Consider the following 14,542-nt stretch of genomic DNA (forward strand, 5'->3'; position numbering starts at 1 on the left):
TGGCCTGACTTTTTAGTTGATATAGTAGTGAAAAGGGAATTCTTCTATTCCATGGCTTAAGGATACACAAACTCTCAATGCAGCAATCTTTTTATTGTTGATTATTATAGCTTCTATTACTCCTAGAAGTTGACCAACAGGGACCTGAGTTTAGGAGATTTTGTCATTCAGCTTTCATATAGTAAATGCTGAGGCCAGCCCTTTGCCTGCAGGGCTCTCTATCAGTGAAGAGGAACTGTGACTTTTCTCTAGGCAGCCAAGTAGGGGGAGGAGTCAAGGTTTTCAGTTTTTCTGTGAAAATGAATTTGTACTGTTGAACCTGAAGGGCACTCGGTAGTATATTCTTCTTGAAGCACTGGAGGCCCTTTGTTGCAACATTTCAATCTCTTTCTGATTCTTCCAAGTAGTAGAAAACATGTTCAAGGATTTTTTAAAATGCTGTGTCTGCTTTTCAAAAGCTGGTAAACTTACTCAGTTGGATAACAGAATTCAGTTGTAATTATTATGGCCTTCAACTTTCTTTGATTTTGCAGAGTAGAGTTAGTTGGAATGAGGTTAAATGGAGAAAGCTGAAGAGACAAACATGTGCTGTGTAGGGCTGGATTTGTATAGGATGAAGGCACACGTATGATCTAAACTGTTGTATCTTTTGAGATTGCATAGGAGTAACATTTAAGGAGTAGGTCATTCACAAGCTCTTTAACAGTTAATAGAAATTAAATATTTAAATGTGAGGATGTAGTTGCTAGATTGCAGTTCTAAATTATTAGAACCTGCTTTTTTTTTTTTTTTAAGTTTATTTTGAGAGAGACAGAGAGAGCACAAGTGGGGAAGGGGCAGAGAGCAAAGGAGAGAGAATCCCAAGCAGGTTCTGAGCAGTCAGTCCACAGAGCCCGATGTGGAGCTCTCACTCATGAAACCCTGAAATTATGACCTGAGCCAAAATCAAGAGTCGGATGCCTCATTGACTGAGCCACCCAGATGTCTCTAGAACCTGCCTTTTTTTTTTTTTTTAATGTTTACTTTTGAGAGAGAGAGAGAGAGCGAGCGTGCGCATGGGTGCGCGAGCACAGGAGACACAGGATCTGAAGCAGGCTCCAGGCTCTGAGCTGTCAGCACAGAGCCCGACACGGGGCTCGAACTCAGGAACGGTGAGATCATGACCTGAGCCTAAGTCAGACAATTAACCAACTGAGCTACCCAGGTGCCCCACAAATCTGCTTTTTTTAATTAAAAAAATTTTTTAATGTAGAGAGAAAACCTTAGAAATTTAAATATTTTGCAGCCTAAACTTCAAGTAGAAAACTATTTGTGCTCTTCGGGGTTTTAAAGGTAAGCTTTAAAGGGGATTATATATTAAACATTGAAGGACAAAAGAAGTCTTAGGTCTTTGTCAGAAATTAACCAATCAGGATGGCCCTGAATTATATAGAATACATAAGAATAGTAACCAAAGTGACACTCCTTTCCACCTGTTACTTACTTACTTCCACCTGTTACCCAAATTTCTTTTGATTTCCCCCTTCACTTAGAAAATACTCCTAAATGTGAAGATAGAAGGGAAAGAGGTAGAGTAGAAGTTACAGCCTATTCTATTAATTTTGTGATTATATTTTTTTCCCTCAATGTTTTTAAGTGGCATTTACCAGTATGGGTAAGATTAATTGTTATAATACAAGCCAATTTTCAAATTGGTTTTTAAATTGAGCTATAATGTATAAAATCTTATGATAATGCTCAGATCTGACTATATGCAAGTGCAGTTTTCATACCCATACCAATTGTCTTGTAATAATGGAAAATGCATCCTCTGCGTGGTGTTTGTAAGTTAATGCTGTTTTAGAAATCATCCCAGTATATCTAGTGGCTTTTCTGGGTGTCTTTGTTTCATTATTGATTATAATTTTATTTTGAAATTTTAGTTTAAAGGGATGGGGTAAGGGGTGCCTGGGTGGCGCAGTCGGTTAAGCGTCTGACTTCAGCCAGGTCACGATCTCGCGGTCCATGAGTTCGAGCCCCGCGTCAGGCTCTGGGCTGATGGCTCAGAGCCTGGAGCCTGTTTCGATTCTGTGTCTCCCTCTCTCTCTGCCCCTCCCCCGTTCATGCTCTGTCTCTCTCTGTCCCAAAAATAAATAAAAAACGTTGAAAAAAAAATAAAAAAATAAAGGGATGGGGTAAGTCCTTGCAAATTCTTAGTTAGGAGTTTCGATGGAGGATAGGGATGAATGAATAAGGAAGAGTGTTCAAATGAGTAATAGTAAGGAAGTTACAATAATTAATCAAGGACATACTGCAAAAATAACCCAGGATCTAATATAAAATGAAGGAGACAAAACATTACAAAAAGAGTGCCTTAAAAACTTACCAGGGAGTGTTCACAAATACAAACAAATATGCATAGTTAATAAACAGGAAGTGATCATGCAGATGGCTTCAGTGTGGCATAAAGCACATGAGCCGTATACCTCTTACGAAGGGAAGTAAAGCTGTCTTCCAGTGCTTACTGCTTTTTCGTTCTACCATTTCCTTTTTCCTCTACTGTATTTTCATTCGCTCTTTTTTATTCTCCCTTACTCTACCAGTTTTCTGAAATTCAGTCCCTTCTCCAGGATGAGACTTTCTTTTCTACCTGGCATACATAGAACTTTAACCAATTGCTTTATAATATGCAGTGTCTCTCGTTAACCATGAGAGAAACTCTCAACTCTCAAAAACAAGTTTTTGGATTTTTGTGGTTTTGTTTCTTACATTAAAGATTTTAAACACAGAATAATTTAAGTTTGACAGAATGTCACTAGAATGGATTTTTGTCTCTTGTTCATTGTTCTATCCCTGGTCTCTAGAACAGTACAAAGAAAATGCTCAATAAATCTTTGTTGAATAAATGACTAAAAAATTCGACTTACAAGTTTTTTTTTTTTTAATTTATTTTTTTAAGTAATCTCTATGCCCAACATGGGGCTTGAACTCACAACCCTGAGATCAAGAGTTGCATGATCTTCCAACTAAGCCAGCCAGGTACCCCTAGACTTAGACATTTTTTTTAACTTTTTTTTTTTTAATGTTTATTTCTTTATTTTGAGCGAGAGAGAGAGAGAACATGAGCAGGGGAGGGACAGAGAGAGAGAGGGAGAGAAGAAATCCCAAGCAGGGCTCCACACTCAGCATCGAGCCTGACGTGGTGCTCAATCCCATGACCTTGAGATCATGACCTAAGCTGAAATCAAGATTTGGATTCTTAACCAACTACGCCACCCAGACACCTCTGACTTAGAATTTTTTTTTAAAAAATGTTTATTTTTGAGAGAGTGAGTGAGCAGCGGAGGGGCAGAGAGAGAAGGAGAGAGAGAATCTGAAGCAGGCGCTGCACTGTCAGTGCAGAGCCCCGTGCGGGACTTGAATTCACGAACCGTGAGATAATGACCTAAGTTGAAATCAGGAGTTGGACACTCAACCAGTGACTGAGCCACCCAGGTGCCCCTAGACTTAGAAATTTTTTAACATCATTTATTTAAAAAAACACTTTAGCGAAGAACTTTATAACCTCTGTGGTAGAGCAGTAATATGAAAACAGCGATTCTCAGGGAGAAAGAAACTTTTTTTGTCCTGCTCCCCCTTAATCTCTTCTCCCTATTGCCTTCTGACAATATGAGAATCTCTGCTACTGAGACCTACTGAATGAGACTGAAATTAGTATAAATAGTTCTAAGGAGAGCTGAAGTAAATGGGAGATGTACATTGGTAGGGTGAAAGGGAGAAGGAAATTACAGGTTCAAAGGATGGGAGTAAGATGGATATTTGAACAAAATATCAAGTTAGTTATTAGCTAGAGTGCCAGGGCCAATTGGAAGGACAGAGAAAGTGTTAATGTAGGCAGTAGGGAAAGATCAGATCAATAGAGTGCTTGGGTTTACAGTAGATAGAGGGAGCCATTATGAATTATTGGCGAGAGTGACACGATAGTAAGGTGAACACAATTATTCTACTTAGTTGCTCTTCATAAAATGAATGGATTATAGCTTGTGGTGAAGGAACATTGGGAACAGTGAACAAAGTCAGGAGATTGTTGTAGTAGTTGAAAGCAGCGTAGCTATTTTGGTTGGTGTGTTATCCAGTGATGCCTTTAGCAGATACCCTTCTTTGAAGTCTCATGTCTCCACATTATGACCTAGGGATGGATGGAGGGAGGCAGGGCACTTAAAAAGCAGTAGGCCAGTTTTCCAGTACCTACTTCTCTGCTTTCTAAATTCATGATCATGAATAAATACTTCAATTTTTCCTGGGTATCAGTCACCTTAATTGTAAAATGAGGAAATAATGACCTGAAAGCAGGATCTAGACCAGATCATTTTTTGGAGTCGTTTTCATTGCACACTTCTTATATCAATTATAGGGAGTGTGAGCAATAAATACCATGTTTTGTTTCCTTATATTAATTTCTACAACTAGGGTATTTTAAGAATAAAAAAGTCCTGGGCACCTGGGTGGCTCAGTTGGTTGGGCATCCGACTTAAGCTCAGGTCATGATCTTGCTGTTCATGAGTTCGAGCCCCACGTCAGGGTCTGTGCTGATAGCTCAGAGCCTGGAGCCTGCTTCGGATTCTGTGTCTCCCTCACTCACTGTCCCTCCCCTGCTCATGCTCTGTCTCCTCTCTCTCTCTCTCTTTGAAAATAGATAAACATTAAAAAAAAGAATAAAAAAGTCCCATGATACTAAATATTTCAAAAGTTATAATTTCAAGTTTAATATTATGTGTATTGACTGCTATATTTTAAAATATGTATTCCTGTTTTTACATATGATCAGGTGTTTAGTTTTTTTAGTACTATTAGATTGTAATAGCACCCAAGTTGATGGACCAAACCTCCGGTGGGGATACATTTAGAGAAACTTGAAGCATGTAAAAATTCTTTTAAAAGATATATTATTTTATAAGATTATAGGAGCAGTAATACTGATAGTGTTTAATTAATGTTACTAAAAATCATTTCTGCTCTTTTTTGCTACTGAATACACTGTGTATATTTATACCCGCACATATCTTTCTGTTTAGGAGGTTTTAATACCAGTAACTTTTTGGGGTTCTTTCTCTTTTTCTCTTTCTCTTTTTCCATCCTTGTCTCTCTTCCTTTGTTGTTTTCCCTTCTGTTTGAGTTGCCCCCCCTCCCCGCCCCCCAATCCATCTGGAAAGATGAAGAGGCAGCTGCTATGGTAACTATGCATTTTGGTTAATGAATAGCAGACTAACAAGATACATAAAACATATGCAAACTGTGCAGAGTTGGTCGCTGTCAAAGCTGTGGGGGTATGATACTTTCTCTTTTCCTCCTCCCCACCTTCTAAAAAACACCAACTTTTCTCTTGTATTTTGTTTTCTAATTTACCATTCCTAATAATGAAATGCTACCATGAAGGGTTCCTTTTGCTGCTTAGTCTGTGCAGTATTTCACCCTGTGGTGAATTTATGGGAGATGGGTTGAGGTGTAGAGAGAAAAAGAATTGATTATTGGATTAAGAAGTAGATTTCCTTTGGACTCCTACGTAAAAGAACAGAGAAAAAAAATTTCACTAGATATTTGTTTCTTTGATCTGTAACCTCCTTTCTTTCCCGTTGCCTTTTGGCCACTAGTGCCCCTTTTGAGGTTCTCTCTGGGGTTAGAACTTGTAAGTAGTATGTTTCTTGAATATGTTTCTATCATAAAGGCCAGCTGCAACTGGAGTATTACATTCAGCCAAGCTTTGAAAATTCCTGTAATCTGTGCCATCCTGTCTCATACTGTCCCATCTCATAGTTGTCCTCTCTCTGCAGTGCTCTATGCCCAGGTCTCTGTGGCTGGGCTGCTCCAGCCTGGCGGACAGCATGCCTTCGCTGCGATGCCTGTATAACCCAGGGACTGGCGCACTCACAGCTTTCCAGGTACTTTCTCTGTCTCTGTGGGTTATTTGCGGGCATTAGTGTGTATGTCTGATTCATTAGCGTGTCCTCGTTCTTTCTTGTGCTCTACTTATGTTCACTTTCTCTCCTTCATATTGCCTGTATTTCACATCACTCAGTACTCTTTTAATTATTATTTTTTAATGTAGACCCAGACTATTCCACTCTTAAGACAATTTTATTATCGTGATTGGTTTGCCAGAATTGACATAGCACAACGTGACTGTTTTCATATCTAGTGGAAGTATGATAGTGAATTTTAAAGTAATTTCAACAAATAGTGTTTATTATGTAATGTTTGTTCTGGACCTACATAAAGCCAATTAATGTAATTGATTAATTAATTACAGCCAGTTGCCTGAACACGTTGTGTTTTTCTTATGATTACTAAAAATAAAAAGTGCTCTGTTCAGAGTGTCTCCTGGTTGCTATACAGCTATATATATATTTTGGGGTAAGATCTGTGTTTATTTATTTCTTGACTAACAAGTCTAGTTTCAAGGTGAAAAGGCCTTTTAAAGACCTTTGAGTAGAATATTTAGCTTGAAACAGTCCAGCTTGTCTTGCATGAACTGACAGATTCTAGTTCCCCTTAGCCTTTCTTAGAGAATAGCAGAACAGTTCTAGGATGTGAAAGAAATCTATAGAGAGAATGGAAAATTTGTAGAGAAAAATGTAAGAAAGCACTTGATGCTCGTAGCTTACAAATCTGGGTACTATATATTTTCTTGGTAGAAATGTTATCTATCCACCTCAGGTATTTGCAGTTTGTGTTTAGCATTTGATAGCAATACACAACAAGTTAGCTTTTGGTTTGTTTTTAACCTTTGTAGCTCATATTCTATTTAGAAGAATTTCAAAGGCAAGCTATAAGTAAGCATCAGAATGCGTAGACTATCATTTTAGTTAGAAGAGACAAAGTTAAGTGTTCCACATTTTGGACTGTGCTGACAATTGCTAGTCTTTAATGATACAATTTTAGTGGTGATAATGCTAGATATTTGCATTTGTTCTTTGCAAATAGAATATTAAACTTCCTTTGCTTGTCTTAGGAGATACAATATAGGAAAGTGCATAGGCCTTAAAATTAGTTAGATCAGGGCTTACATACGGTCTTTGTCACTAGTATGGTCTTGAGCAAGCCATTTCACTCTAATCCTTGTGTTCCTCACCTGTAAACAGAGACTGCAGTAAAGGCATGCAGTAAATGGTTGCTGTTTTTATCATCTTCATCTTCATTATTATTAACATTACCGCTATTACTGTTAGAGAATGCTACTTTCCTATCAATTTATTTCAATATTCAATATTGTAAATTTTTTTTACTACATGTCACATTGATAAAGTTTCTGCTCTCGAGGAACTCCTGGTCTAACCTGTGGGTTTTTAATCTTGTTTGGGTTGTAATAAGTTTAGCCAAACTCCAAACTCCAAGAGAATAGTCACTGCAAGACTGCCCTCATTTCAGACACCAGTTGCAAGTTTAGGAGTCCCCTTGACCACATTCATGCTTGAGAATTCACTAAAAAGGACTCACAGAACTCACTGAAAGCTCTTAGAATTTATTACAGGGTGAGGAGACAGGTTAAAATTAACCAAAAGAAAGAGACACATAGGGCAGATTCAAGAGGGGACCAAATATAGAACTTCCTGTCATCATCTCCATGGATTCAGGAATGGCGTTACTGCCTCCTGGCCACAGTATATGACAGTACAACACAGGGTATTACCAGCTAGGGAAATTTACCCAAGTCTTTGGTGTCTACAGTTTTGTTGGGGCTCAATTACAAACTGCCTGCATGGCTGACTGTTAGTCTCTAGCCCCTCCTGTAGGTCACACTAATGCTTTTTGCCTCAGTTTCCTCTCCGGATAGGAATTGATAAAGTATGGTTCAGAGCCCCCACTCTAAATCCCATTTGTCCAATGGCCAGAAGCCGCAGGAAGAAAGACACTTCTGTTAGGTAAGAAGTTCCAGAAGCCTAGATACCACTTCCCGATAGCCAAAGGAATAGGCCATGCCTATCTTTGGTAAGGTTAATCCTTCACTACACAGGTGTTACGGACTACTTTGAGAATCTAATGAGCACTATTGACCTTGGGAAAAACTGCATATGGCACATAGGCAAAATTTTATTTAATAGTTATGTGTATGATTATTATATTTATATTAAATCACATAACTCTCAAAGTATTAACTCCCAAACTGAAAAATCCTATCACAGAAATATAGAGGAGCTGTAAGAATACATAAAAGAGGAACTTGATCTAACCTGAGGGTGAGGGTAAGGAAAATCAGGTAATGTTTGATTGAGTTAAGGTCTAAAGGGTGAGTAGGAATTAACTACGCAAAAGAGGGGAGGGGAACACATTTCAGGTTTAAGGAAGAGGCAATGCAAAGGCTCTGGGGACTGGTGGAGCTTGTTACTGAAAAAACACTATTATTTTAGAGAATGAGGAGAATGGAGCTAGGAAAGACTGGGAAGTTTGATCATGCAGGATTTGTGGGCCAGGTTAGTCTTGATTCTAAGAAGAGCAGTAAGCTGTCGAAAGGACTTAAACACAAGTTTTGATTTCCATTTAGATGTATTAACTCTAGCTATCACAAGGATGATTTCAGTAATTGAAGAGACAGATTGTGGTCATTTGGTTTTGGTCTGGAACTCCTTTGCATTCTAAAAAATTATTGAGGCCAGCAGAATGCTTTTGTTTATGTGGGTTATATGTACTGATAGTCACTATTTGAAATTAGAACTGAGAAAAAATTTAAGTATTAACTTATTAAAGTATCTGTAATAAATCCATTACATGCTAGTGCAAATAATGTCTGGATTAATGAAAGGCAGCTGGATTCTCATTTCTGTTTCTGCAATTTGTTGTGTTGTGGTGTTTTGGTCGAAATATATGAAGTATCCAGCCTTATACAGATATATAGTTTAAAAAGAGAGGGGTGCTTTAATACCCTTTTCAGTTAGTAATTTCTTTATTATTTTTTTATTTTTGTTTAATATTTGTTTAATATTATTATTTTACTTTTTTTCTTTGTTTGTTTTTGTTTTTGACAGAGAGCGAGCAGGGGAGGGGCAGAGAGAGAGAGAGAGGGAAACCCAAAATCTGCAGCAGGCTCTAGGCTCTGTGCTGACTCATGGATCATGAGATCATGACCTGAGCTAAAGTCAGACGCTTTAGCAACTGAGCCACCTAGGCACCCCAGTTAGTTGTAATTTCTTAAAGATGAGTTACAGTATAGAATCTGAAACGTACACACTTTTTGTGTTCTGTTACATTAAGATGCATTGGTCTCAATCTTTTCAACAAATCATGCTGGAACAATTGGACATCTATGTGCAAAATAATGAACCTCGACTGTTACATTGCACCATATATAAAATTAACTCAAATTGGATCATAGACCTATATATAAGCTAAAATTACAAAACTAATAGGAAAAAATGAGGGAGAAAAAAGTCATTGTGACTTTGGGTTGGGCAAACACAGTGAGATACTACTGCATTATTACCACATGCCTCTTCTCACCCTGGATGTAGGGATTGGGAATTCAGTAGACCCTAGGTTTAGACCCACATCCTAGTTTAATATGAGAGATGTTGGGCTAGAAAATTCCTTGAAAGCAGAAGCAATCTTTTGTATTTATCAGTTGACCTTCACAGTGTTCTGTAGAGTGATTTTTAGTATTTGGGGGGATGATTTGAACTATATTAGACAGTGTTAAATAACATGCGATTAAAAATCGTGTAAGTTAGGGGCGCCTGGGTGGCTCAGTCGGTTGAGCAGCCGACTTCGGCTCAGGTCGCTATCTCACACTCTGTGAGTTCGAGCCCCGCGTCGGGCTCTGTGCTGACAGCTCGGAGCCTGGAGCCTGTTTCAAATTCTGTGTCTCCCTCTCTCTGACCCTCCCCCGTTCATGCTCTGTCTCTCTCTGTCTCAAAAATAAATAAGCATTAAAAAAACTTTAAAAAAAAAAAATCGTGTAAGTTAGGGGCACCTGGGTGGCTCAGTCGGTTAAGCCTCCAACTTCAGCTCAGGTCATGATCTCACAGTTCATGAATTCGAGCCCCCTGTTGGGCTGTGTGCTGACAGCTCAGAGCCTGAAACCAGCTTCAGATTCTGTGTCTTCCTTTCTCTCTGCCCATCCCCTATTCATTCATTCTCCCTTTCCCTCCCTCTCTCTGTCTCAAAAAATAAATAAACATTAAAAAAAATTTTTTTTAAAGCTTATAAGTTAAAGTCATCTGACTTGCACACCAAGATACCAAAAAAATTCAAATTTTCATTTTATCTAAAGCAGTCTTGAATCTCAGGTCAGGTAGGAAAGAATTCTGCAATTTACTGTCACTCTCAGGACTTTCTCTATTTGGTCTTTTTCTTTTTTGTTTTTTAAGATTTTATTTTTTAAGTAATCTCTACCCCCAACATGGAGCTGGAACTCACAACCCTGAGATGAAAACTCACATGTTATACTGACTGAGCCAGCCAGGCGTCCCTTTCTGTTAGCTCTTAATTAAAAATCAACAAATATCTATTTAAAAAATATTTTTAGTCTCCTTGTAAGTTACCACTTCTAGAATATAATTGGAGGGATGTTGATTTAGTGATTTTGCTGGAAAAATCAGGAATAAATTGGGTATATGGACCTTGAAGTATATTGCAGGAGTGAAATTGTGTGGCACAGGCAGAAAAGAGGTGCTTAAGAAACATTTTAGAAAAGCAGGCCAAAGGCTATTTTGTAGTGTTGTGGTTATGAGCTTGGGCCTTGGTGCCAGACTGCTTGAGACTTGTGCTTGGCTCTGTCTGTGTGTGACCTTGGGCAAGTGCTTGACCTCTCTATACCTCAGTTTTTTAAATCTGTAAAATGGGGATAATAATAGTACTTATCTTATACAGTTGTTAACATTAAATGAGTTATGTTAAGTCCTTAGAACAGTGTCTGGCACATGAATGAGTTTTATATTATTGGGAAAATGTACAGAAGAATAGGTTTGGAGACTTTCAGCAAACACTGTTTTCACCTTGTTATAAAGCAATATACTGTTCAATAAATTCTTATTTTTTTTTCATTCCTTATGCCCAATTTTGTATCATAGGGAGCCTACTCTTGGTTCAGGTATTGATGAAAAAATTTTGCTTTTCTCAATATTACGGTAGGTGTGAATGTTTATTTTTCTTATTATGTCTTACATAGCAAAAATGGAAGACATGAGCTTATATACCAGTTTTATTCTATTAATTCAATAATTCTGTGACAGGGTCAGTGTGCACAGATGCTCAATATTACTGGCTGACGAATTAGCAAGATGCAGGATTTAAGCCTTTTCTGTTCCTACTAGAATAAAACAATCCTAGTACATTTACATCTTTCTGGTTTGGGTTTTATTTTACTTATTTAGATTTTTATTAATGTAAAATTTACACACAAATCTGAAGTGTACTGAGTTTGACATTTATACATTTATGTAACCTCATTCTCAAGACATAGAATATTTGCATAATCTGAGAAAGTTTCTTTGTATCCCCTTCCAGTTAGTACTCATCCACCCTATGCAATTACTGTTCTGATTTGCCACTAAGATTGTTTTTTTCCTGTTCTTCAGCTTCATATAAATGCACTCATATAGCATACATTGTTTTGTGTCTTTTTTCTTTTGACCAATATGTTTTTGAGATTTGACCATTTTGTTGTTTATCAGTAATTTATTCTTTTTTATTGCTGAATGTGTTCTATTATATTACTGTACCACAATTTATCTGTTTATTGATAGACATTTAGATTATTTCCATTTTTTGACTACTATGTATAAAGCTACTGTATACAGTTTGTACAAGTCTTTTTGTGGACATGTGTCTTTCTTTCTCTTGGTAAGTGCCTAAGAATGTAATTGCTGGGTCGGGACACCTGGGTGACTCAGTTTGTTCAGTGTCCAACTTCAGCTCAGGTCATGATCTCGCGGTTCATGAGTTCAGGCCCCACATCGGGCTCACTGCTGTCAGCCTGTTAGCACGGAGCCCATTTGGGATCCTCTGTCCCCTTCTCTCTGCCCCTCCCTCACCTGCGCTCTCCCAAAAATAAATAAATATTTCTAAAAAAAGAATGTAATTGCTGTGTCATAAAATAAAGCGTATTTTTAACTTTAAAAGAGACAGTCAAATGGAAACAGCCCAACTGTCCATCAACTGATGAATGGATAAAGAAGATACGGTATGTATGTGTATATATTTGTGTGTGTGTGTGTGTGCGCGTGTGTGTGCGCGCACACACACACACACAATGGAATATTACTCAGCCATAAAAAAGAATGAAATCTTGCCATTTGCAATGATGTGGATGGAGCTAAAGGCTAGAGAGTATTATGATAAGCAAACTAAGTCAGAGAAAGACAAATACCATATGATTTCACTCATGTGGAATTTAAGAAACAAACGAACAAAGCAGCAAGAAAAAAAGAGAGAGAGGCTAACCAAGAAACAGACTCTTAAGTATACAAAGAGAACAAACTGATGGTTACCAGAGGGGAAGTGGATGTGGGAGATGGGTTGAATAGGTGATGGGGATTAAGGAGTGGTGTATGGAAATGTTGAATCACCATTACATCTGAAACTAATATTACAATGTATGTTAACTAACTGGAATTTAAATTTTAAAACTTAAGAAGAGAGACAGCCAAGTATTTCTTCAAAGTGATTATCCCCGAAGGAATACTCATTTTACTAATATTGCCAAATGTGTGTAACGAAGTGAGTTGGTAATAGCTTCATGATATTTTTTTTTTCTTTGAAATTATGTCATTTCTTTAGTAAGTTTGAAGTACCTTCAAAGTCAAAATTCAATGACAACAGAAGAAGAAGAGCCTTGGAGTCATTATTTAGTTTGTTGGGTTATCTTCAGTAACTCATATGGAAATGGCAACATTGAGATGGTTTGATTATTAACATTTCACATCACACATTTTAAACTAGTCACAGAAAAGATTGTGAAAATATTGTTTAAATGGATTCTATGAGGACGTGGTTAATTTGAACATATTTTCATTTTCATCATTCCATTGGTTTGTCCTGGAAAGTATATGGATAATTAAGAGGATTTCTGTTGATTAACAGTGGATGTATTTCGTGGAATCATTTGCTCATCCTCAGCAAGTGGTGATCTTATGATCTGATATTAAATGCAAATGAGCAGTAGAAAGCAAGTGCTTAAAAATAACTGAGTAATTAAGATTCTTTATTTTCTTTAGACATTGAAAGAGAAATTGTAACATTAAGAATATAACTAGATTTATATGACCTTACAGTATTTCAGGTGTCAAGTATAGCTATGATATTTTAGGGAAATCTTGAGCTAAATGTACCATATAATATTTTAATATCAGTAACAGTCCCTTGTCAAAGGTTGAAATTGTTTGGGGTTGACTTTAGGAGAGACAGTGTATTTTATTATTTAAGAATATTTAGAGGTCTGGGGCACATGGGTGACTCAATTGGTTGGGTGACTGACTTCAGCTCGGGTCATGATCTCACTGTTCATGGGTTGGAGTCCTGCGTCTGGCTCTGTGCTGACAGCTGAGAGCCTGGAGCCTGCTTCGGATTCTGTGTCTTCCTCTCTCTCTCTGCCCCTTCCCCACTCGCACCCTGTCTCTCAAAAATAAATAAACGTTAAAAAAAAAAAAAAAGAATATTTAGAGATCCACTAAATCTTACCATCTACCATGGAACAATACTAGGAAAATTAAGCATTTTTCAAAATGTCCGTGTGTATGTATATGTATGTATGGAAGACTTCATTTTATAGTTGAGGTTAAATGGCAATATGGATTATCACCCTGAATGTAAACTGACGTTCAAATCTGACCAGAAAATAACACCATAAGGAAAATTTTCCCATGACAAAAATGCTTACTAGCCCTAGGTGATGGCCTCCTCCCCAGCACTGTATATGGATAATCTCAGTACAGCATAATTTCTGTATAATAAAGAATTTGGTTCTTTTTGTGCATATGTTGACATTTGACCTATGTTTATCCCAGCCATAGTCTTTGCATTAGGAGTTAGCATGTAGTGGCAAATAAAAAATGCTTTTATTTTGTGTGTGTGTGTGGCAGGGGTGGGGAGACACACATTTCCCCCTACTTATAAAACCAATTTATTGTTTGTTGTAGAACATATAAATTATTTGGTAAATATATAAACAAGAAAATATTGCCCATAATCCTTGCACTGTAAGATAATCGTATGTTAGCTTCCTTCGGTTTGGAATGACCTCCATTTGTGGTTATATGCACACAGGCATGTCTTGCAAATGCAGTTTAGCTTTAAAATATTTTTTATTCCATTTTATTGTAAAATTATAAAATACAAAAATTAAAATTTTAATATTGTAGAAAATACAGACAAGTAGAAATAAGAAAGGAAATCGTTTTCTTTTAAATTTTTTTTTTTTTTTTATGTTTTATTTTTGAGAGAGAGAGACAATACGAGCAGGGGAGGGACAGAGAGAGGGAGACACAGAATCTGAAGACAGGCTCCAGGCTCTGAGCTAGCTGTCAGCACAGAGCAGAAAGGAAGTGAAATGTTTTTGTTTTTGTTTTTAATTTTT

General features: G+C 37.3%; 1 protein-coding gene across 6 annotated transcripts in view; it reads left to right on the plus strand.

The window, feature by feature from the left end:
- BTRC (beta-transducin repeat containing E3 ubiquitin protein ligase) overlaps window positions 1-14,542 on the plus strand; it is a 183,981-nt gene that overhangs the window by 58,449 nt on the left and 110,990 nt on the right. For 4 of the 6 annotated variants that reach the window (XM_040486216.1, XM_040486217.1, XM_040486220.1 and 1 more), the window contains exon 2: window positions 5,811-5,918. The exons of the other annotated variants lie outside the window; for them this stretch is intronic. In XM_040486216.1, the coding sequence (XP_040342150.1) occupies window positions 5,811-5,918 (108 nt within the window). The remainder of the gene's footprint in view (window positions 1-5,810; window positions 5,919-14,542) is intronic. 6 annotated transcript variants of the gene reach the window in all.

This window comes from Herpailurus yagouaroundi, unplaced genomic scaffold (assembly GCF_014898765.1).
Source record: "Herpailurus yagouaroundi ecotype Mexico unplaced genomic scaffold, PumYag 163, whole genome shotgun sequence".
In the NCBI taxonomy this organism is placed as follows: Eukaryota; Metazoa; Chordata; class Mammalia; order Carnivora; family Felidae; genus Herpailurus; species Herpailurus yagouaroundi.